The sequence below is a fragment of the Miscanthus floridulus genome, chromosome 8, assembly GCF_019320115.1.
Source record: "Miscanthus floridulus cultivar M001 chromosome 8, ASM1932011v1, whole genome shotgun sequence".
Lineage (NCBI taxonomy): Eukaryota > Viridiplantae > Streptophyta > Magnoliopsida > Poales > Poaceae > Miscanthus > Miscanthus floridulus.
In genome coordinates, this window is record NC_089587.1 from 14,533,659 (window position 1) to 14,559,082 (window position 25,424).

Below are 25,424 nucleotides of genomic sequence, written 5' to 3' on the forward strand. Positions count from 1 at the left end.
AAGGCTGATACTAGTATCCTAACATTTATTAGAGTTATGGTCAAATTAAATATAAGGATAGCACAGAATATCACTTGGAGTCATGGGGATTATGTAGGGATGAAAACGGTACGGATATTTTCTGACCATATTCGAAACCGAATCCGTTTAGAGGGGTTGAGATCTGTCCATATCCGAGTCCGGATATCCAACATCCGATACCGTATCCGTATTCGAAGACTCAAATCGCATATTTATGATGGTCGTATATCCAATCGTATCCTATCCGACATAGTTGACATATCCGTATTCGAATCCGAATCCGAACAGAAATATGAAACAAATATAATATCGGTGATATCCGTCCGTATCCGATCCGTTTTTCATCCCTAGGATTATGCATCTATAAGGCCTACTTTGGCAGCATGGGGTAATTAACCCTGGCAAGTAATCAGAGGGGAGGGATTTTTTGGACAGTAGAAACCCCGTCCAACCCAGGGGAGATATCCACGCCATGTGGGAGTTTCCCTGTCGCCCCTTTGGCAGGAGGTTGGCCCGTACTCCAAGTGCATTTGCGTTGATGTTATCATTCACAGATTGATGTCAAGCTTGCAACAGGTTTGCCATTGATGTCTTAAGAAAATTAAGAAAAACATAATTTATGAATAATACGAGGAATCCACCACAGATCAATGTCAACCACAATATTTCATAAAAATAATGCATGGAAATCACAAGACCAAAATAATACAAATAATTGAATAACATGAGAAGCCCGCATCAAGAATATGGAATGATAATTTTTTTGACATAGTTCAATACATAGAAAATTTAATTCAAGTGTCAAATCCAACCTAGCTAATCCATTCGTCACCAAATCACTGATCAAATCCATCCAGATATCCAAGACATATAATAAAAAAAATTATAGTTCAACTCCTTTCATAAGCAGTGTTCGAGAGAAAAAAAAAGAACTCCTTTGCATAAGCTTCTCACATAGGCACTGCAGCTAGTAAAAACAATTTTCTTCCCAAATCATGCATTTGCTTCCACACCAAGAACCCTGCAGGTAAACAAGGAAAAACATTAGTAGCTACAGACATACCTAAAGTAAAATAATCTAGTGCTGCTAGGATACATCAACTTGAACCAAGGGTAACATGTGGCATGCCACAGCAAGCAAATTACAAATGTGGAAAAGTTATTAAGTTTTGGTGCAGCTACAGGTTAGTCATCTAAGCTCCACAAGACCAGTCACAAAATGCAGAAACAAATTCAATCAGACCTACATAGAACAGGGCTGACAACAAAACGACAACCAAATTATCTATTTTAAAGCCAAAGGAATATGACCTACTATGCTTAACAACGCCAGACGCAGATGCAATACAAATCAATCTGATTCTAGAGTATATGCCTGCAACACAAATCAATCTGATTCTAGAGTACTTGTCATCCACTGAACTCAAACAATAACCCATTTTCATAATTGAGAAGGGCAGATTCAAATAATATACCTGCATACAATGAATGCAACTGCGTTTTTCTTCTCAATTCAAACATTGACTCCACCAACATTGACTCCACTAATAGCACTGCAAGTAAACACAAGAAAAAGCATTAGCAGCTAAGACATACCAAAATAAACTAATCCAGTGGCACATAAGCATTACCTAATCTGCTGTTTGAGCCAAATCAAGCGAACATTTTTGTTTTTCATTTTCATGAATACCTCCCCGTCTATCTCAAATTTGAAGATACTCATAGCATACGCCTTCTCCATGTTCCATTGCATCCACTTCATCGAGACACTTATGGATTGAAAATTCTTCATCTTGTTTCTTCTTTTCATTGAGAGCTTCCATAGTTTTGCTTGTTTGCATCTTCTTATACTGCACAAAATCCTCAATAGCAGAACCAATATGACTTTGCTTACGCTTTCTCCCACCCCTCGCTCCTTGCACAGAATCTTGATTGGAAGGTGTAGATTGAGCTTCATTGCGTGCACTTGAGATGTCTAGCCCATCAAAAGTAGCAAATAGACTTGTGCTATTAGAGACTGCAGCGGGAGCAGCTGGAGCAGCGGGAGCAGCTAGAGCCTAGCAATAGGAACAAGAGGAGCAGGTTGCAAGTGCTCGGTTGACATGAAGTTTAGATCTCCTGTAGCAACACTTCCTATGCAAAAAAATAGCGCACAATCATACTTCAAGTGCAGGCATACTATAACTTTGACTGAAAGCACTGCACAGTCATACTATCAAGTTAGATGGTGCTTTACTCTTAAGTAGAACAATAAGGCTACATAACCTTAGAGAGAAGTTTCAAGTAACATACCAGCATACAATTTAGACATAGTTTTGTATCTATATATATGCCTGCCACACAAATCAATCTGATTCATAAATTTAGACATAGTTTTGTATCTATATATATGCCTACCATACAAATCAATCTGATTCTAGAGTACTGGTCATCCACTAAACTCAAATAACAGCCCCCTTTCAGAATTGTCCCCAAACAAGATGGAAAAGAAATTATTGCTTCCTCTAAAAAAAGGAAAATTATTGCTTCCTCTAAAAAAAGGAAATTATTGTTGGACAGCCAATCAACATTATTTGGGAGAACGAGGACCAATCATTCAAAGTTCAGCCTTAATTTGTTTAGTAAAAGCTCATACTTTTCATAGCTATAATTAAACACTCTAATGGTGCTAAAGCAATGCACAAATCAGGTGCATTAACAACTTCCATGCGCAAATCAGGAACTGAAGTCATAGTCAGACCTCAGCAACCTCCACGAAATGTGTAAATTCAGTGTTGCTGGATTGTCTAAAGATACCGATCTATTAAATTGCAATTATTATGTACAGTCAGTTGTCAGCTCAAGAGCATCACTTGGCCTCTGCATCATATTACTGAAGCTAGTAGCAACAAGTGCATTCATGAACCAGTAAATTGGATCTACCAGAACCAGTTAGTTCTAGAAACAAGAAATCCAAGAAACAAGACAACACACTACCAGAACCAGTAAAACCTGAGAATCAATAATCTATCGAAACCCTAGATCGAATATATTTGGGCACCTATGAATCAACAATTAGTGAACCCTAGATCAACCGGATCGAAGCAAGCAAAGTGGTTCAACCATGAAAACAAGCACATCACAGATGAGGACAACAATTCGAGTGGGTGTATACCAGATCGAGACGCCTTCCTTCTTTTGGAGGGAAGACAATCCGAGAAGAACTGGAGTGAATCTTGGAGCCCCATCTTCAGCTGCTTCTGTGGCAGTCACGTCTCACCTACGAGGGGACGAAGCCAATGTGGAGGCGGGGACGACGATGGTTTGGAAGGGGACGGTGGCTGGGACGGTGACGGGGATGGAAGAGGAGTGTCGAGATGAGGGCGGAGGGGCGGCGGTGGAGGAGAGTCGAGGCGAGTCATGAGAAAGAGAGGAGAGACGAGTCGAGTTGGCGGGGAATGCCACCCGATGTGACGAGGTCGAATAGGTTTCCCCATCAAAATCCGGCTCCTGCGGGGCGAAGACCCCTGATTCGCGTGCTTCCAAACAAGTCGGAGTGCAGGTGCATGAAAATTTTCCACGGGGACTTCCTCCATGGGGAAACGACCGGGAACCCTCTGGGATCCCCTGCTGCCAAAGTAGGCGTAAGGTGTTTGTGTAATATGCAAATGATACGGAGTGGATACAACGCAAGGTGAAGCGTGGCTTTAATTAATTAATTAATTGAGGTGCATCGGTAGCATGTGTGTTAGTACTATGTAAGCATGCTGTTACTATAGCTCAATGAACATGTTACTAGATCTCCAAGTAACATACGTCTTGTTAGGGCATGCTTGGTGGAGCTCCCGTCAGCTCTACTATTGTAGCCTGCAGGAGCTTAAAGCCGCCAAAGTCTTGGCGTCACCTCTCCCTAGTTCATTTTTCTAGCAGGGATCTGAAACAGCTTTGCGTTACATTGACAGACCGTGATGCTACAATGATTTGCAAAAGGAACCGGAGCTGGCCGGAGCTGCACCAAACGAGAAAGACGTGGGAGGAGAGAGAGAGAGAGAGAGAGAGAGAGGAGAGAGGAGAGAGAGAGAGAGAGGAGAGAGAGAGAGAGGGGGAGGGAGGTAAGAGAAAGATGTGGTTGTTTCATGAAGCAACCACCTCATAAGATAAAATTCAGGATTATAAGACTACTTATATACTGTTGTACAAATGGTTGTTGTCATGTAACTTACAAACATTCATTTATTTATACAGAAATTAAGGTCTCTAGAATTATTATGAGACAACTTAAAAACAATACCAATACACAAATTGTACGTGTTGTCTGTTAAGTCATCTCGTAATTACGTGGCACTGCACGATACCATTATTTATGAGATAATACCAATATATTGCCCTTACTATTTCTATTGAAATACAAGACATTCATTTACATCCAAAAAAGTTTTACTACTTTGTAACACAAGTACTTGTATAACAAAACATCTGCCAAGTGTTAATCTATTGTGTAACATATTTTCTAGATCTAGTAGCACATCCACATTATTATGGTAGAACATGTAATTTGGAATAAAGAAACATATGGTTCACATCACATGCTTTACTTATCATAACATATTCAAATTTCAAATAAACTTCCATATGGAATATAATGTTGAACTAACTAAATTCATGTTATGGGCGCCCATTATTTGGATTATAGGATGTCTGTTTTTAGCTCCTAATTCTGTACATTTATGGGAACAATTATAGTGTAAATTTTATGAACAAATTTATAGTGGCAACAATGAATTGAAATCGCTCACTTAACATCGATGAACAAGGCGTCTCTGGCATGGTGCATAGGCTAGTTAGTGATACATTAGAATATTTAGGGAAACAAAAATCAAATGCTTTAGTTTGACTATTTCTTAAAAACCATGTATCTAATTTGGCTTTTATTGCTCTACTACGTTCATATCTTAGAGAAAATCTAGAAGGTTATGAGTTTCTCACTTGTAACAAATTATTGCAGAAAGCTTTGACTCAAGAGAGCTAAAGTAAAGATAGTAGGGAATCTCATAAATTACATGGTCCTAATATGCATACTGTTGAATACAATTATGATAGTTTAGATGATGAATCTAGCAATGTTTATAATGTTGAGTTCCTTTGGCCAAATAGACATAATGATTTGTCTACCATTATATATCATGAGTTGATGATGGACAACATAAAAAAAGTGACTAACAAGAGAATGAAGGATTTGAAGGAGATTGAGAAGGACATGGCTCATGTTATGAAGGCTTATAACAAAAAGGTGAGAAGAAAAGCATTTCAAGTTGGTGATATGGTTTGGAAGATTACTTTATCTCTTGGGATAGAGAAACAAATTTGGCAAGTGGTGTCCAAGTTGGGAAGGACCATACACCAGGTTGTATTCAGGGATTTGTGCATGATGGTGACACTAAGGAAAAGTTGTCTACCTAGGGCGCTTAATGGAAGATATAGCTAAAGAAGTACCACCCGAGCGTATGGCAAGAAGTATAGAAATGTAAAGGTCCCCGATATATGTGAATATCGCCCTTAGAACAAATTCTGGTTGATGTATTTTGTTCTAGCATTGTCCTTAGATTTGCCCTAGCTTGTTTATGGATGTAATATGTTTTTAGATTTGCAAGCTTCACCTAAAAACAAGGGGCGCATGTTGACAACAAAATAGGCTGATTGTGGCGTTTCTAGCAAAACCTGTAGGCTGGTTTGCCATACCAGCCATGCCAATTTTGGCTACTCTGAGTTGGGAATTGGAATTCATCTAGAATTTGAGTTGTAAACAATACCAAACGGGATAATAACACCCACACTATACATATAAATGGCCACAACTAATTGAGGCTATCCAATCAAGAAATATCAATATACACTAATTTCACATATAACTCAAACTCTAACTTTTCCAGCCCCCATACTTTCCATTTAGCAAGCTTCTCGATGAAGTTGGTGGACATTCTAGGTGGCCTACCAACCCTAGAGCAATCCTAAGTGCACCTCCACGATGGGCTCCTTTGTAGGAGATGTTCATAGGTTTTCACAGTCGACCAGCCAAAATTGGCCAGGTCGATTTGTGATCCTAGCCATGTCGGTTTCCTTGGGTTTGCTATGAGGTGATCTGCTTTGTGATCTGATTATGCTAGCTCATTTGGTGTGGAACCAATACTGAGCCAAAGTCTATAAAATCAGCTAAGTCTCATGCTCGCAAAATGAGCTCATACTTGCATATAACCTTTTGCAAACTATGCATTGCTTTCACATACTAATGCTTGTCAGAAGGCTTTTGAATATTCACTGAATAAATGAAGGCTTTATTAAGGAACACATATTGGCTTGAAGAAAGTTGGTCATAGGCCACAAAAAAGAGGTCCAAATTTTAGCTCAATTTAATTGTCCATTACTCCATTTGCATCTGAAGCAACAAGACTACATCACCTATGATGTCAACCTTTAATGCCATCTCCAACTCTGCCTCCCCCATTACTTCTGCTCAAGGGACGTGCCATCAATGTTTGGAGCCAGCATTGACTCTTCCTCCACCACTACTTTAGCTCGAGGGGCTAACCATCAACCTTCAAGGACATCATCGACTCTGCCCCACCACTACTTCGACTCGAGGGGCTCAAAGACAACCTTTGGCACCATCATTGGTCATGCCTCCATCAACATCTTCAACTTGAGGGCTCTCAATGAATTTTATGACTTTGTTCTTGCCTTTGACTTCACCTTTGAAGGCAACGTCTACATCTTCTTCATCTACATCAACTACACACAGAGATTCTCTCACAAGAACCAACCAAAAGATGATGGGGAGGGACGCATTAGAGAAGCAATCCACCTGACGAGACAAGCTTTGCTTGGAGCCCATGAGGCAAGGTTTCAAGGAGCTATAGTGATTGTCCATGACTACTTCGTCTACTTCGACTTCATTGTCTACTTTGGTTGCATTAGCGAAGGCACATCAAAGCAAAGCTACCAAAAGGATCAAAATCATGCGAAGGTTCAAGCTACCAAAGGTAAATCATGAAGGGCCTAACGAAGGTTGCCACCGAGGATAAATAGATGATGAAAGTGCTCCATGTGAATCTTTGTATGAGTCATGTCTGTGCTCCTTTATGATGTCCTTTTTTCATAGGATTTTTTATGGATTTTTTAGTGAGACGCACACACACGTAGGTTGCAAAAGATAATCCTCATAATCGAAATATGAGTTGTAATTGGGCCCATTCTAGTACCAAGTAGCTATTAGGTGTTGTTCCACCAGAAACCAAATGGCTATAAGGGGTTGTTGTTGGGGACATATTATAAGTTAGGGACCCTCTTACTATGTAAAAGAGGCCCAAATACTTTATATGGGCATGTGTGTAAACATCTATGGGTTCAATTGTAAAGTATATGGATTTATACCTGATTCTTAGCACTATTGAAGAAATAAATATAAATAACCATCTCCTCATGCTTTAAATAGAGCCCTAGGGCTGAGGGAGAGAGCACTCTTGGCCATAGCACTCTTGCTCATCCTGTCTAACTTCTCCTCTATATATATTGGAGATGAGTCTCCAACAATACAAGTTGATCAAAGTTGTATAGTTTACAATATATATATTGGAGATGAGTCTCCAACAATACAAGTTGATCAAAGTTGTATAGTTTACAATATCATTGAGGACTAGAAAAGTTGTCAACTCACAACTGCTACAGAAACATAACCGACTTGACCATGTCATAACTACATAGAGATACATCCATCTAACGATATTAATGTTGTAATTGCATTAAATATTAATGATGATAGAACTAAGAAATACATCCAACCTAATGAAATCAATATATTGTCCATATAGTTATAGTACCATCACATTGTTATGGTTCTCACCACCACCATTGCTATGTCTATCGCCAAAAGCGACATTTTGAAATTTAGGCACCACTATCCAACTAAGGAAATAAACTTTATTCATATCATTATTTCTGACATATTCGTAATGTTCACTGTCTTCATGATGTCTAGGAAGATTTTTGTTAGCAGTAAAGGGGTTGTCATCTTTAGATTTGATATACAATCGTCGAATAAGTCCAAAAACTTGTTGCACACTAGTAGGTCGGTTGAGTCTATTTTTTATAAATTTTCTTTTGTCACTGGTGCATTCATTTGTTCCTATACTATTGTTTTGTTAGTCATGTATTTTTTTGTTTGAGTCATTTTCAAAAGAATACTTATAAGAAGTGGAAGGATGATATGCTCGAAAAACACTATCAATAATCTTAAAGTTTCTACTAATATCCCAACATTGCATAATAACTATAGTGGTTCACTTGTTAGTTCTGATGAGATGGGTTTTAGGTTGTCCTTCAAAAACTTCCAAAAGTGTAAGCAACTATTTCCAATTGCTATACAACCTAAATTCACTTCATATAATTAGACTAAGAAATCTTTTCTTCTCTAAAAAAATTCTCTAATACAATGTTTTGTCATCGCATCAAAATTCGGCCAAGTGTAGTCAATCAACTCACTTCAATTGATGGTCATGCGTGTATAAAACAACAAATGAAGCTCTCCATGCATTGATTGCCATACTTAGTATGGTCGTCATACTATGGGTGTTAAGCCCAATATATGTTAACATGAAATCTAGCAAGCAGAATAATTCTTTCTATACCAAGCTAGTAAAGATTCGATCACGATCGAAAATGATTTCAGATGGCATACCGCACAACATGAAAATGTTAGTGACAAATACTCGAGCCATTTATAAAATTTTGGAAGGATATGAATAAGAGGAATGAAATGTTCATAGCAAGAAAACTTCTCTACCACCTCGAATATGCAATTGCATAGACTAAAATGTGGTAAGGCCTTAATGATGTCCATGGTGATCACCTACCAAGCCACAATCGACAATTGTCACTCTAGCTTGTGGAGAAAAAATCATACCTTACCCGACTCTATGTCCACCTAGGTGGGCCCCAATGAGGCCTCGAGTGTACGAGCAGATTTGGGGTTGGGACTTCGTCTAGTCTCGGACTCATTTCGTTCATTAGTCAAAGGGGGACGAGCAGCCAGTCAAGGTGCCTCCTGACTGCGAGCAGGGCCTCATGCTCCAAGTTCGATGTCGTGCCATGCACATCATTGAGTGCGTCCTCCAATTCCCCCTCTTCCAACTAAGGGAAATTAGATGAGGACTTAGAGGCACTTGTGACTTGGCTTCTTTGTCAATGAGGGTATCCAAGGTAGAGGTGCTCTCCACAAAGTCAAGCAAAGAACTTTTCATATAAAGGATTTGAGCACAACATACTCTGGCAGCAATATACTCCACTTTGACCATGGAAAGAGCAACATATTTTTGCTTCTTTGATGCCCATGCTACCAAAGAGTGCCCTAGGAAATGGTAACCCTCAAAGGTACTCTTCCATCTATTTAACACCTAACAAGGGCTGAGTCCGAATATCCTAGAAGTTCAAGCACGTCTATGGCACATAGGGTAACTATAATGGAGCCGAACACTAATTTAGTAAGTGAAAGCCCTAGTTTGGTTTTGGTAATTGAATGATAACTAGTTGACTAACAAGTGCTTAAGTGTTGTAATAACCTAGGTTATGTCCACGGCCAAGAGTTGAGCTAGTGGGCAACCATGGAGATGATGGTGATGACCACAAGTTGATCAAGTGCTCAACATTGGACAAAAGAGAGGAGAAAGGAAATGGAAGCAAGACCGAAGGCAAAAGTAGGGGTTTCTATTTTTGTGACCGAGGTCCAATAGAGTGCATGGTTAGATTTAGGATAGATAGTCATAATATTAAGAGGGGAACTCTAATGTGATTGCGATTATCTAGTGCCACTAGGTGATATACAACTTTGTATATGCATTAAACCTGGTGACGTGGTGAAGAAGCAAGTGAAAATGCTTTGGAAATTGTTTTTGAAAAGCTAACTCAGTGCCTAAGGTGATGGTGTTCAAGTTGGAACACATTTAGAGTCAGCAAATTTGAAAAGCAAAAAAAATAGATGAACCAAAAAAATCAAAGCGACTTATAATCTGGAACAGAGGGAGTATGAGCTAGCTATTAGGAGACCGTATGAGTTGTTCTTGGGATTTGAAACGAATGGAGGATAAGGAAAACCTAGTTACGCCTCTTTCGTTTGTTCCATGTTGAGGACATGATTGTTTCTCTTTCTGGGCCAGATTGAGGGGATCCTAGTGGTTCGTTTGATTCGATTCAAGTGTTCCTAGGTGTGGCTCCAATTCGAACTGAGGAGGAGGGGGTGGAAACGCCTGGAATAGCCGGATTCCGAATGGGGCCTGTCCGAACAGCTATTCTGGTTCAGTCCCATTTTTAACCTTGGCAAAATAATTTCAGGTAGAACGGACGTGTTCCAGGCCAAACTGAACGAGGCCTTAGGGATATGGAAGCCAGAGACCCGAGGCCGAGAGGGAGTAGGAAGCGTACCTTCCTCGAGAGTGTACCTTCCTCTGGACATCGGCCCTGTTCGTTTCGTTGAAATTTAGCTTTATGCTGATCTGTTACGGGAAGAAAACACGGTTCGTTCGCTAAAATATAGCATGTCTTTGCGGCGAGCGGAGCACGGGCACCGGCCTCCGGCGGGCGGCGGTGCCTCCTGCAGTCCTGCTCCAAGAGAAGAAAAGGGATGTGATAGATGCGACGTGCGTTGATGCACAACGACCGAGAGTCCGCGACGCCTAAAATCTTGTTCGGTTACGAATTTTCCTTTTCTTTTGGGAAACAAAAGGGTCTGAGAGCCCCTATTGGATGGTAAATAAACTTAAAAGAAAAGAGCACAGAATTTTTTTTTATACCAGTCAAAAAGAAATCTAACTTGGTTCCATGGAATTGAAAGTTATTCCAAGAATCAGATTCCATAATAATTGAAATGGCTGGAAAGTGATTTAAATCCATTTTTTTTTGTTTGGCTAACCATGGAATATGTTTCTTGGGAACACATTCAAATATTTTGGCAATACAAAGAACCAATATATGTATACATTACTCTCTCTATCCCAAAATACAAGGTATCGTAGGAACTCTACAACAAATTATAGGATTATTAAACAAATGATGTTTGTAACCTTCATTTAACTGTAGAAATATATTGTGCTCAGTACTATGTTTTGACTATAGTAGTAGACAATAATGGTAGATATTGTTGCTTCGAAGGAGTTTTGGAATACTTCAATTAATAACTTAAATTTCAGGATGGGGAATGGCTCCTAGTGGTCGCAGATTTCTTTGACTGGCCTGCATGCAGATACGATTTTGGAGGATTGCACAGTTATAAAATGTGCATCGAGACAGCAGCAATCCATAGTGCCGCGTCAAATGCTCACTCAGCGTGTTACTGGAAAGAAATTCTGACTGCTGTTCCATTCTGGTGGTCAGCGTGTTACTCATCAAGTCTCATCTCTCCTATGTACATTTGTCATATCTGGCATCGATATTAATTACAATAATTACAAGAACCTTTTGAGTTCCTTCAAATCTCCAACTAATGTATCAGTTGATTTAGTCCGTCCATCATATGCTCTGGTCTCCGTTATTCACTTCAAGGATCTTCTACCTTTCTCTCAAAAGTGTCACTCCTGTTCCAACACACACTAACCCTTTGTGCGAATTATGAAGGCCCTTCTCTGCATCTTGTGAAAGCTGCCAAGGAAGCTTAATTGGCAGGAACACATGTAAAGGATCAATGGTCATATTATCTGTCAGAGGCGATGGCTTCTTCTATCCTTCTGATTACAATGCTGAGACTATGCCCGTCTTCCAGTGCTTTGACTGCAGCTCTATGAGCTTTCTTGTGCCACTTCAGGAGGTTATAAGACTGCATGACTGACCAACGAGCTCGGTTTGCCATCTGATAAGCAGTGGAGAAACACTGATAAATCATATAGGTTTATTCAGAAATAAGTAAGGCATATACAAGATAACAGCAAAATAATGTGAACCTGTGCAACAGAAAGTGGTGGGTTCAGTAGAATACACAAACTCCTGAATAAGTTCTCATCATTTTCTCCACCTTCTGCCTCCCCATAAACAAGTGCTTCAGCAGCAATTCCGGCAAACAGAATCATGCAGTACCTGCCAATTTTGAAAAGTCAAATGATGTCCAAGAATTCCAATTGCCAACACTCAGACCAAATAACTAGTTTATGTACCTGTCAAATGCAGTACTTGATAGATGACCCTCGGCTAGTTCTTTTTCCATCTTTTCATCCCAGAACTGAGTCCCTGCCTGCAGTGGTACTGAAGCACCCATGAGAGTTCTATAACATGTGGTATACTATATATGAAGGGCGTGAGGTGATAAAACCAAAATGGGAATGGCACGATAGCTGAGCCTGAGATCCTCCAGAAGAAAAAGGAATGCAATACAACTACAAGTGCACACGATGCAAAGCCAGAAATCTAACAATCTACTACAAGTGTAATATGGTGAACCAAGAAAAAACAGGGGAGCTGATAATGTGGCCTCGAATCTCATGAGGACTTAATTACCTTAAGGATAATATCAAACCTAAAAAATATACAACATCATTCGTCACATTTTTCAATACTAGCCGCTTCTGGGTTTTTTTTTTTTTGATAACTAGCCGCTCTGTTTTTTATCATGTATAGTTGTCGGAACATTGATAATGATAATACACTGCAGAACAGAAAATATCTTGTGCAAAAAAATCATATTAAGGCCTAGCCCTCAAAAGGTGTGGTGAAGTTTTGAAGGGACAAAAAATGCACTGTCTCATTGGATAATAGACAACCAAGTGCAACAGATAGAAAGCCACAGTATCAAATTTAACAATAGTTGTACCTGGCCCTGGATGCCCATTCGCAATGCCACAAATGGATCCAAAATGACTCCTCGTATCGGGCAGCCCATTAGATAGGCTATAAATAAGTGGCAAGGAAGTAAGAACATTACTGAAGTAGAATCTCAGAAGTCAGATAAATTACAAATTACATACTGGAGAAGTTAAAGCGAAAACTATTCTCACAAAACGGGAGCCAGTGAATAATGTAAGAGCAAAAAGGTAGAAAAGGTAAAGCCATACCAGTAAGAAGATGGCCTGCTTCGTGTACAAGGATCCGGCGTTTATATGGAGGCCAGAAACATGAGATTTGAGCGAGACAAGTGCCACCAAGAAACAATGCATCGGCTGTTGCTAATCCCAATACAGCACCCAATTTAGGCCGTAGATCAACCCCTTGTGTCAGTAGAAAAGATACACCTCCAAGAAATCCAACGAGAACATATGGAGAATTTCCAGACAGACCCCATTTCTTTGGTGCAAGTTTTTCAGCTGAAGAAATCAATAAATTAAAAAACATATACCTTTATGCCATAGTGCTGATAGATCACAATAGATGAGCTAAAGTTCCTTTGAAACAGCTCTATCAGCTTGTTATGAGTATGTTTTGCTAAAGAATGTTGCAGTAGAATTTTCATGTTTTAGATTAATAAAAGAAAAAAGTGCTGCCTGAACTTCCTGCTATGTAGTAACTGGCAACCCACTGCAATTTTTTAGTATAGAATATCACAGTGGAAAAGAGGGGACACTGTCTCAATCCTCACCTTCCAAACCGGTCATCTCCTTCAAAACCGTTGGCGTCACTTCTCTTGGCCCTTCCAGAACTGTAGAAAACGGAATACATTATACAATCAATCTGAAAGGCAGTAGGGCCTATAACACAGTAGACGTTAACTGATAAACTTGAAGACAAGTTCAAATGGCGAGGCGTCATAGTAAATGATTATATCAATCAAATCAGCACATGCCAAATTCTACAACCCCATTTCACAAACAGCTAAGAAGATGAACGTATTAATTCGGTGCCATGTCCAAATCGTGAAGGCATTTTGCAGCTGCGTTCCCAAAATCCCAACTCACCGATGTTCTTGCACTTGCCGAAGCTGGCGAGGACCCCGCGGTCGACGAGGAACTGGTATGCCCGACCGACGAGGCGCATGTCGTCGGCGTCGATGCAGGCGTCGAGCACCTCCCAGTCCCGCCCCGGCGGCACGGGGACCGCGACCTGCACCGCCGCGGGCTCCACGGACTGCAGGAAGCGGAGCGCGCGGGGGAGGTCCTTCCTCCTGACGGCGTCCTCGAACTCCCGCCACTCCTTGACGGCGCCCGCGTCGTCCTCAAACTCGCGCCACTCCTTGACGGAGCCCGCCCGCAGGCGGGGCCAAGAGCAGCGGCGGAGCGCGCACGGCGTGCGGAGGAATCGGTTGGGGAACGAGGTGGAGGCGGAGGCGGTGGCGAGGGGTAAGTTGGATGAGGCCGTTGGCGTCGCCATTGGTCCGGGTCGCGGAGGTGAGCAAGGGGTGGTGGAGTGGTTCTGGTCGTCGTGGCGTCGTCCACGGCCGGCCACCGCCGGGACGGCACGTGGGCCGGACCTTGCTGGGTTTGTGGTCGAGTGTTTCGGGCCGGGCTTATTTCTTGTCCAGCTCAGGCCCAACGTTTTAATTCGAATGTGTTCTTTCTTTTGTTTGAAATGAAATGTATAAAATTCGAATGTTTCTGGTCGAATGTTTTGCGAAAATTCATCTACAAACAAAGGGATCAAATTATAAGTAGACATTTTTATGTGCGTACAGGACATAACCTCACGTACTACAGACCTACGGTACTCGTGTTTGTTTAATATAAGATTGTAAAAAATGACTTTTTTTTCCACCCACCTTCTGCTTTGCGTGCTGTTCGAAGCATTAGCGTAATCACGAAGCAGAAGAATTAGTCCACAGTGGCGTCAACTTTTATATCTAAACGAGCGCAAGCCGTCTCCTGTCTCCTCCCCACTCTCCAGCTCCATTTCTCGATCGCATAGCTCAGGCAGCTAGCTACAAGCTACCCAGCTCCAGCATGATGTCATCGTCGTCGGTCGCCCTGACAAGAGTCCGATTCAGCAAGCGAGCAACGCCGGCGTCCTTCCGCCGCCGGCTCATGTGGTCCCCAATGCCGCCGCCGTTGTCGGCCATCTCGAGGAGAGCTCGAGTCAGCAAGACCCCGACTCCAGCGGCCGTCGTCCGTCCCGGCGTCTCATAGACTTTCTGGGCGGTCGGCATGAAGGGAGTCCAGATCAGATTTCCCCCGACGACTCCTCCGGCTCCGGCATCCGTCGTCCACCTCCAGTCAAGCGGCGTCCAATGGATGTTGTAGGCGATCGACGTGATGAGGACGGTCCGGATCTGCTTTCCACAAACTCCGGCAGCCGTCGTCCAGGGGCCGCTCCTGCTCGCCACTGGCTGCCCGAAGTCGTCGGGTTTTCCGTGCTGACCTTCAACAGCGCCATGGCGGCCTACCGCTCCTGGGGAGACGCTGAGGCCATCTTCTTCGTTGCTTCCACATATTTCACCATAGTCAGCCTCTTCTTCGCCGTCCAGCTGTTCCAGGCAGCGCCGCCGAATTCGAGGAGGAAGAACGGGCTTATGGTGTCCATCTGGATCCTTACCATGTCGCTTACTTTCGGATTTGTGTACCAGATCATGGGGACCAATGCTAAGCCGGCGCTGCAGTTGGCACTGCTGCTGTGGGCGATGCCTGCAGCAAGAGGAGCATATGTGTACATCGTCTTTTGCGGCAGGTAAATCCGTAATTCTGGAGTGTACAGATTGTTTCAGCTGCATTTTGTTACATTTATAAACTGATCTGCTGATATTATGCATCGTAGAGTACTTGTTATGATGTCGGTACTTGATACACTGGCCCGTTCGTTTTGCTGAAAAAAGAAGCCAAAATATTGTTTCGACTGATTTGTTATGAGAGGAAAATACTGTTCCGACTAAAAAAATAAGCTGAAAAGTATGGATTATAAGACAAGCGAACAGGTAGGACTTGTAACAAAAATTTACCAGTCAGGATATATGTATGAATTTGTTCACGTGTAACATACATATGCCTCCCAAGAAACACAAACTTAACCACGTTTATACTGCTGTACATGACTTGTTAATCCCTCGTCAATGTTCAGTATAAAACTCAAGTTTTGCAAATTTTGACCAACACTTAGTCAACTATATTTATGTGCATGCTTAGAGCACCAAAGTTGCAATAAATAGATATACAACAACAAAGTCTTTAAGTCCCAAATAAATTGGGGTAGGCTAGAGTTGAAACCCAGCAGAAGCAGTCAAGGTTCAGACACGTAAATATTTGTTTTCTAAGCACTCCTATCTAAGGCTAAGTCTTTGGGTATATTACATCCTTTCAATTCTCATTTTATTGCCTCTACCTAAGTCAACTTCGGTCTTCCTCTACCTTTCTTCACGTTACTATCCTGGCTTGAGATTCCACTACGCACCGGTTCCTCCGGAGGTCTCCGTCGGACATGTCCAAACCATCTCAACCGGTGTTGGACAAGCTTTTCTTCAATTGGTGCTACCCATAATCTATCACGTATATCAACGTTCCAAACTCGATCCCTTCTTGTATGACCACAAATCCAACGCAACATACGCATTTTCGCGACACTTATCTGTTGAACATGTCGTCTTTTCGTAGGCCAACATTCTGCACCATACAGCATAGCAGGTCTAATCGTCATCCTATAAAACTTGCCTTTTAGCTTCTGTGGTACCCTTTTGTCACATATGACACCAGATGTTTGGCGCCACTTCATTCACCCTGCTGCTTTGATTCTATGGCTAACATCTTCATCAATATCCCCGTCTCTCTGTAGCATTGATCCTAAATATCAAAATGTATCCTTCCTAGGCACTACTTGACCTTCCAAACTAATATCTTCCTCCTCTCAAGTAGTAGTGCCGAAATCATATCTCATATACTCAGTTTTAGTTCTACTAAGTCTAAAACCTTTGGACCCCAAAGTCTCCTACCAAAACTTCAGTTTCTGATTCACTCCTGACCGGCTTTCATCAACTAGCACTACATCGTCCGCGAAAAGCATACACCAAGGGATGTCCCCTTGTATGTCCCTTGTGACATCATCCATCACTAAGGCAAACAGATAATGGCTCAAAGCTGACCCTTGATCTAGTCCTATCCTAATCGGGAAGTCATCCATGTCTCCATCACTTGTTCGAACACTAGTCACAACATTGTTTTACATGTCCTTAATCGACGTACTTTGTTGGGACTTTATGTTTGTCCAAAGTCCACCACATAACATTCCTTGATATTTTATCATAAGCCTTCTCCAAGTCAATAAAAGCCATGTGTAGGTCCTTCTTCTCCCTATACCGCTCCATAACTTGTCTTATTAAGAAAATAGCTTCCATGGTTGACCTTCCAGGCATGAAACCAAATTGGTTCATAGAGACCCGTGCTATTACTCTCAAGCGATGCTCGATAATTCTCTCCCATAGCTTCATAGTATGGCTCATCAACTTAATTCCTCGGTAATTAGTACAACTTTGAATATCCCCTTTATTCTTGTAGATCGGTACCAATATACTTCTCCTCCACTCGTCAGGCATCTTGTTCGATCGAAAATACAATATAAGAGAATACAATATAAGATATGTATTCAAATTAATTTTAGATGATATTGATTTCATGGCAATCGACAATACAATGTAAGAGAAAGAAATGAAATGGTAAGACCCTATTTTTTAAAGAGTTTCTCCTCTTTTTTAATGATGAAAGACTTCCTGATTTCTAAATGTGCCTTACAATGATGAACACAGGGAGTACCACTAGTGTTTAATTACCTTTTTTAGATAATGAAGTGTTTAGTTACCAAGGACTTTGACTTTGTTAGGGCAGTCCCAATGGTGCATTGATGATGGTTTCTATCCTCATTAAATGACTTGCCACGTAGGCAAAACGCTGACATGGCAACGTAATTAATGAAGAAAGAGAGCAAAAATCATAGAAATGGTTTCTTCATGAAGAAATCAGGTCTACTCTTGACCCAATGCACCAAGAAACCATGAAATCGCCATTGGAGAGAAACCACCAGTTTCTAGGGAGCTCGTGTCGCACTCCTATTGGAGGAAGAAGATAGAGTTGGGAGAGAGAAAGAGAAAATAATTATTACTTATAGAAACCATGGGTTGAAAAGCAGTACTTTTTTTGGTGCGGTATCCTATGTTATAGAAACTACTAGTTTCTTTCATTATGACTGCCCTTAAGCCTTCCCCATTGAAACCTTCCTGGAAACATCAATTAAGAGCACTACACCCCCTCGATCATCTTGTGAAGAGTGTACCTGGTCTCCTAAATCTCGTCCCCATTTACAGTTTAATTTCACCATAAGAAATACTATACTTGTTGGAGACCATGAAGCCCCCAGGACAATCCAATTTCATCTATTTATTTTCTTATCAACATTTAGTTTTTGTCCTTAGTCTTGTGACCTATTATTGCTACTAGCTAGAATTAATCTACTTGTTGGGTCTCAAGTTTGCACACTATCTTGTTTCCTCTAAAAAAAATTTACACGCTGTTGCTAGTTCATTGGAGCTAGTTCATGTTTAGGGGTTGTTTGATACCTGGACTAAAATTCACTCCTAGGCATCGAAACAGGTAGACTAACGAGTGAACTAATTTTTAGTCCACACCCCAACTAATAACTAGTTCACTAGCTAGTGGCAAAAGAGAGCTCAAATGGACTAATAGCTACTAGTCCATTTATCCAAACAGCGCTAGACTAAAATTTAATCACCTAACAGTTAGTTCTGACAACTAGTCCTACACAGTCCAAAATAGGCTCGTACTTTGATTAGGTTCTTTTATCACTTTTCATAATTTCTATCACCTCGGTTTGTTCTTGAACTTCTCATAATGCTTCTATTGTTTGTTCTTTTGTTGAATGGCATTCTCGATTTCAACCATGTCATCTAGAGCTCAGAGTTGAAATATGTCATTAATGTTTAAGTATTGTGCAACAAGTGAAATGATAATGTCATTAGTGTTTAGGGATTGTGCAACAAGCGAAATGATAGTGTCCTAGTGTTAGTAATTTGTTTTAGCCTTACACATACTCTTTTTTTTAGAACAGAAAAGTCCTGAAAGGATTAACGACTAGTCAATATGGATGCCGGATGGTGCTCTTTTCTGTGAAGATTATTTGCTTGTTTGAAGACGTTTTGGCATCTAAAAGCCAGACATATTTTCAATATTTTATCTGTTTCAAGTCGGATTGCATGTAGTAAGATTATACTATAAAATTTATATCTTATAGCAGTTCAGTTGGAGGGCTATATTTTAAAATTTGACAAAGGGCCTCTTGTTTTTCCTGAACAGCCCTAGAGCTCCTGGGTCCCGACACAGGGTAAAACATAGCTTAGTGTTCCATGTCACCTTTAAGGCAACTTATACCCATCTTATTTTGTCAATTAATTAATTATATGGCTGTTCTACAAGTGATTAGTAGTAATCAGCTTGCAATGTATAGTAACTCTTGTTTGTTGCTTCGATTCCACCTTTACAGATCTGGCGCACCCCTGGGTGAAGAACTGCTAGATGTGTATATCACAGAGTAACCAGTTCTGAAGATTTTATCTTCCACGGTTGGTTTAGTTATTTTGTATCTACCGTTTGTATATGTACTCTGTTAATGTATAGATGCAATACTTTAACTGGTATAGTCTAGGTCGGGCTTGGTTGCATATTAATTTTTATACATCGGGTTTGGATATATCTTGTTCGCTTCGCTGAAAAGCCAGGTTGAAAAGTACCGTTCGTTGATTTGTGGTGAGAGAAAAACACTGTACCATGGCTGCTAAGTTCAAACGAACAAATATGGTAAGAGTAATTACCAGCTTTTTGCTGCTTAGATATTCCCTAACAAAAATCAGAGTCAAAGCTGTATTCTGTGTTTTGGATGCTGGCATGCTGCGATTCATGTCTGAGACATCAATCTATATTTTGAACATTTGCCTGGATACGATCTCAGGTCACTGAACCCTAAGCACTTAAGAGGACACAAACAGCCGAGAACTAAGCGATACATCTTGCTGAACAAGGTGTTTCGAGCAAGCTGTTCAGAACAAGCACGAATGAGAAGTACACGCAACGAAGCACCATCATAAAATGCAACAGTGGAACGATTCTTTAGCGCAACAGAGACGCCGGGAACCGTTTGCAGCACCAGCGAGGTGTTGTTTTCATATCCTTCTGTGTCGTCAAGCATACAGATTATGCAACAGTCTCTCGAACGTTCACAGAAAAAGATCACAAGTATTCACAGGCGCTTGCTGACAGCTGAAATTAGTCCCTTGCAAGTTGTAGAACCCATGGACTCACAATTCCCAGCAATTGTTTTTTCTTAAGAGCACAGCATAACGGTATAGAATAGTCGACAAATCTCACCACACAGCCAAAAAAAAAAGTTTTCAGAGCAGAGGCATATCTAAGCTCAATGTTCTTCTCCATCTAAAAATACCTTGCACCATGATCAGTATACATTATCTAAACAAAGATCATAACATTAGCAACCCAGAGTCTACCACAAAGCAGAACACGGCATCTAAGCTCAATGTTCTTCTCTATCTAAAAATACCTTGCAGCATGATCGCTATACATTATCTGATCAAGATCACAACGTTAGCAACCCAGAGTCTTGCCACAAAGCAGAACACTAATGAGACACCACAGAATAATCAAAATCACCATCATAAACTAAGCGAAATCTTTTATCAAGCCACCCCTAACATGCAATGGAAGACACCATACAGTGATAGAAACAATCTCCTGTGAAACTACACAAAATTATCCCTTACAGATAGGGTCGTTTATTAATGAAGGCTGCTAGAATAGAACCTATAACGATAAGAATTACTCCCTCCGTTCCAAATTATAAATCGCTTTAACTTTTTTGGTACATCAAATTTGCTATGAATCTAGGCATACGCTATATCTACATACATAACAACAATGTTCCAAAGAAGTCAAAGTGACTTATAATTTGGAGTAGGAGTCAAGATTGAAAGCAATGGATTTCGATCTTTCAATCACAGTCAAGACTGAAAGCATTGGATTTTGTTCTTTGAATCACAGTCAAGACTGAAAGCATTGGATTTTGTTCTTTGAATCACAGTCCTACATGGTTGCCTCAGAAAAAGAACATTGCCTACCCAATCCTACAAAACTGAGCTTATCAGAAAAATAACAAACATTTCTGATCGTTTCTCAGTAGCACGACAGTCTACCCATGTGAATTGCATAGATAATATAACCCAGATGAAATATCAGAGTATCAACTACAGGAATCATTAGCTTGCAGCAAGAAACATGGAGCGACAATATATCTGAAATATTTCAGGGAATTAAATTCGCATTCGTTACCAGTGCACAAAAATCAGGGTCTCATAACTCATAAGACACTCTCAAAACGCAGGATCCACGAACAAATTTAGAAGTTTTCTTAGCACAGATAGGTGAAACAAGATGAAAAAGACCTATGCGGTGAGCAGGACGGCGCCCCCGGCAGCCTTGATCTTCTTCTCGGCGACCTTGGAGATAAGCTTGGCCTTGACGACGATGGGCTTGGGCGGCAGCATCCCCTTGCCGAGCACCTTGAAGTAGCCGAACTGCGTCACGTCCAGGAGCGGGGCCTTGTCCCCGCCGGCCGCCTCGGCTGCCTTGTCGGCGGGCACCATCGACCAAAGCCGCTCGACGTTGACCGAGGGGCAGTAGAACTTGTTGCGGAGCTTGTGGAAGTAGCGCATGCCGACCTTACCGAAGTAGCCCGGGTGGTACTTGTCGAAGAGGATGCGGTGGTGGTGCATGCCTCCGGCGTTACCGCGACCTCCCGGGTGCTTCCGGTGCTTGCCGATGCGACCGTGCCCCGCCGACACGTGCCCGCGCTTCTTCCGGTTCTTCTTCAGGCTCGTCGTCATCGCCGCCGCTCGCCGCTGGACGCCGCCGGGTGTTGGGGTTGGAGAGGGAGGAGTGGTGGCGGGAAACCCTAGGAAAACGAAGACGTTATCTTTCTTATAAGGCGAGCGCGCGGCATGGTCTCCGTCGGATGCGCGGTGTGGGGGATCTGGAACCGTTGGATTAATGGGCCATCGACGTTGCTTACTGCTAGGGTTTTGCTTTGGGCTACAATTGGGTTAATTTTGGGCTGAGCTTGTCTGACAGAATATCCTGGGACGACGTAAGAGTGGGCTAGTCTCGCCTGGCCTCGGCAGCTAGCGGAAGCGAATTTTCATCCGACCTTCTTCGTCTAATCGTCTTTCGAACCAGAACAGCAAAAAAAAAAAAAAAAAAAAAAAACAGAGGTGTTTTATAAATGTTAAAAGATTTATATGAAATTTAGTTCAGACTAAAGAAGTTTGAGTTGGGAATAAAATCAAAATAATCTAATACAACTTGAGAAGGAGTAGTTTTTGATAAAGCAATTGTGCATTTGTCAACTTTGTTTGGCATGCCATGTTTCATTCAGACAGCATCACCAATCATCATCCTCAGCATGTGTAGCCATGTTTAAGATCAACATGGAAGACAAACATGGATCAAGGATATTAGTACGATACTTGCCAAATGTTTTTACACTACAAGAATGTAACTATTTTGTAATCAGCATTTTCGGGACGATGATGAACATGGCAGATGGCCGCTTTGTTCGTGGTCCCACATCAAGTAGCTTTACCTAGCATTCTTCATACATATTGTTTCCATCTGATGAATGCCTGATGCCAAAGGTTCAATTGGCCATTGTGATGGAGGTGATTCTTCACCTCAACACGGTGCTTGAGATGAAAGCGCTCTCCTTTGACGAGATTGCATCCTAGGATGAACTATTAACTAATGATGACGACACCTTCTCTAGAGCCGGCAATTGAGGCGCTTCAAGCTCTCCTCTGACGAGATTGCATCCTACAATGAACTAACTGATGATGGCACCTTCTTTAGAGCCGGCAGTTGAGGCGCTTCAGGCTGTACTCCCATGCCCTACTCCCATGCATGGAAGCGTCCTCTGTTCGATAGCCCCAATCCCCACCTGCGATGGCACTCATCTTGCTTCTTATGCCTCTTCTATGGTGGTTGCTCATCCGTGATACTCCTTCAACATTGGTTGTTGCTAGAGGAGTGATGTCATCGATGGGTTCTGCTACCTTACCATTGAATATCGTCAAAGTTGGAGCCTTGGATTTGGTTGAGGCATCTCCTGGCTTGGTCGTGTGGTCACCATGTTCACCAGCTACAGCTAGATTCAGATTTGGCCTCATGCTCTAGAGTGGTCCTGCTACCTTATCGTCAAAGGTCGTCAAGATTGGAGCCTTGAATCCGGTGGAGGCATCTCTTGGCTCGGTCATGTGGTCACCATGTTCAATAGCCAGATTCAGATTTTGCCTCATGCTCTAGAAAAGAAGGAATGGAAGACGATGCACATCAAGCCATGGTCGGGTCAACATTGTAACACTCATCAAGCCTCTAAGCATCACGGTTGCGAGATAGTTGTGCCCTCGAGCAGTTAAGCTTACTGGAGATGGCGGGCCATGGGCCATGGTCGTAGGAAGATCTTCACAGCTAAGGTTATTCACCTTTAGTCGCGTTCTTACATTTTCTTTGTTTTCGACTGCATCAGCTAGTTGCAAATTGTTTGCCTACGGTACTTCTGTTGGTATTCGTCTCGTCATGATTGCGGATATCATGTGAAAGAGGTGTGAATATTCTATTTAAAAAATTCTATAAGATCACTAGAGTAATTTGATTAGTATGATAAATAGCGAAATACAAATTTACTCTAGCTCTATAAGGGTTACAAGTCACCTATCAAACAATTCTAATTACTGTGATCACTAGGCACACAATTTGCTATGTTGCTACTCACTAAGACCTCTCAAACTTGCTACGCTAGAGAGTTCCACTAGATGAACTTAAACTATAAAGCAAGCTCTTAATTCTAGATACACTAAAGAGCTTGTTACAACTAGTTTACGGGAATATAAATAAGTAAGTAGGGTGATTATACCGTCACGTAGAGGAGTGAATCAATCACAAGATGAATACCAATTCAATCACCAGAAAAATACCAAAGGACAAGAGACAACCAATTTTTCTCCTGAGGTTCATATGCTTGTCGGCACGTTAGTCCCCGTTGTGTTGACCAACACTTGGTGATTCGGTGGCTAAGAGGTGTTGCACGAACCTCATCCACACAATTGGACATCGCAAGAACCTACCCACAAGTGAGGTAACTCAATGACACGAGTAATTTACTAGAGCTACCTTGAGGCACTTCGTCGGGGAAGGTGCAAGACCCCTCACAATCATCGGGAGATAGCTACGAACAATCACCAACTCGTGCCAATCCTCCGCCGCTACTTCAAGCCGTCTAGGTGGCGGCAACAACCAAGAGAAACAAGATATCCACAGCCACAACGATCTTCAAGTGCCACTAGATGCAATCACTCAAGCAAATGCACTTGGAATCACGCAATCTCACTTTGAATTCGTAATCAAGCAAGAGAGATGAGTGTGAGGGAGAATGCTCAGCTTACAAGGATGTCAAAAATGTCAAAAGTCCAAGAGAAAAGCCTTAGAGCCGTCCAAACACTATTTATAGACGTCAACAAACGAATAGAGCCGTTAGAGCCAAGAGAGGTCGTTCTGCATACTGACCGGACACGCCGGTCGAGTTGACCGAATGCGCCCGCGCCAGCGTCCGGTCGCTTGGATCATGCCACGTGTCACTGCCTTGAATTATGCGCGTTGATCTTCAACGGTCGAAAAACGGTCAGCTCGATTCATTAAGTAACGACCAGACACACTCCTCCACTGCGCGAAAGCTAAGTCAGATCGTTTCTAGAGACGATCCAGAGAGCTAAAATTTTGACTGGACACGTTAGGTCAGGGATGACCAGACGCGCCGGTGTGTCCGGTCAGCACAGCGTTCTTCATCGCGCGCTCTTGCTGCTAACGTCAGCATATGTCAGTCGCGACCTGACGCATGCCCTACGCGTCCAGTCGCGCGCTGGCGCCTGAGTCTGCTCGATCGAAAAAGTGACCCGATGCGTCGGTGGCAGCGTCCGGTCCTTCACCTCACTCTCGGCCATGCCACTGCACCTCGGCTAAAAATGACCGGACGCCTGAACAGTCCTGTTGATGCTCCATATTTGCTCTCCAAACGATTTTCTGAACCCCTAAACAGTCCTGTTGATGCTCGGACGCCTCCAGAGATGGCCCTATCTCTGGCTCCTCTCTACACGTGTATGAGCGTCTGCCCTCTGCGTTGTGGGTGGTCGGTAGCAGCTCCTTAGCGACGCTTGTTCCTCCTACACGTGCACGGGTTCCACGCTCGATGTTATGGTTAATGGGCTAGCTAGGGCTAGAGACTCAGCTATACACTAACTGTTCGGACGGTTTATATTAAACATAAATATATTTTCGTGCCAACTGATCGCCAAACTGCATACGCCATTTCATCACCATTGCTGATTTTTCTCCAGAGTTTATTTATTTGTGCGTCATGTA

The 25,424-nt window shown here is 42.0% G+C and overlaps 3 protein-coding genes across 3 annotated transcripts; 1 reads left to right on the forward strand and 2 right to left on the reverse strand.

Annotated features, from left to right (window-relative positions):
- Window positions 1-11,347: 11,347 nt before the first annotated feature.
- LOC136471177 (uncharacterized) lies at window positions 11,348-14,414 on the reverse strand. The gene is made up of 7 exons (XM_066468913.1): window positions 13,923-14,414; window positions 13,607-13,666; window positions 13,086-13,334; window positions 12,845-12,921; window positions 12,192-12,268; window positions 11,982-12,114; window positions 11,348-11,890 (listed from the first exon to the last, which is right to left on the reverse strand). The coding sequence occupies exons 1-7, from the start codon at window positions 14,332-14,334 to the stop codon at window positions 11,735-11,737; spliced, it is 1,164 nt and encodes a 387-aa protein (XP_066325010.1). The 5' UTR covers window positions 14,335-14,414; the 3' UTR covers window positions 11,348-11,734.
- Window positions 14,415-14,858: 444 nt separating this feature from the next.
- On the forward strand, window positions 14,859-19,613 carry LOC136471178 (uncharacterized). Its single transcript, XM_066468914.1, has 2 exons — window positions 14,859-15,621; window positions 19,432-19,613. The coding sequence occupies exons 1-2, from the start codon at window positions 15,185-15,187 to the stop codon at window positions 19,481-19,483; spliced, it is 489 nt and encodes a 162-aa protein (XP_066325011.1). The 5' UTR covers window positions 14,859-15,184; the 3' UTR covers window positions 19,484-19,613.
- Window positions 19,614-21,236: 1,623 nt separating this feature from the next.
- On the reverse strand, window positions 21,237-21,906 carry LOC136471179 (large ribosomal subunit protein uL15y-like). Its single transcript, XM_066468916.1, has one exon. The coding sequence runs from the start codon at window positions 21,839-21,841 to the stop codon at window positions 21,401-21,403; it is 441 nt and encodes a 146-aa protein (XP_066325013.1). The 5' UTR covers window positions 21,842-21,906; the 3' UTR covers window positions 21,237-21,400.
- Window positions 21,907-25,424: the final 3,518 nt, after the last annotated feature.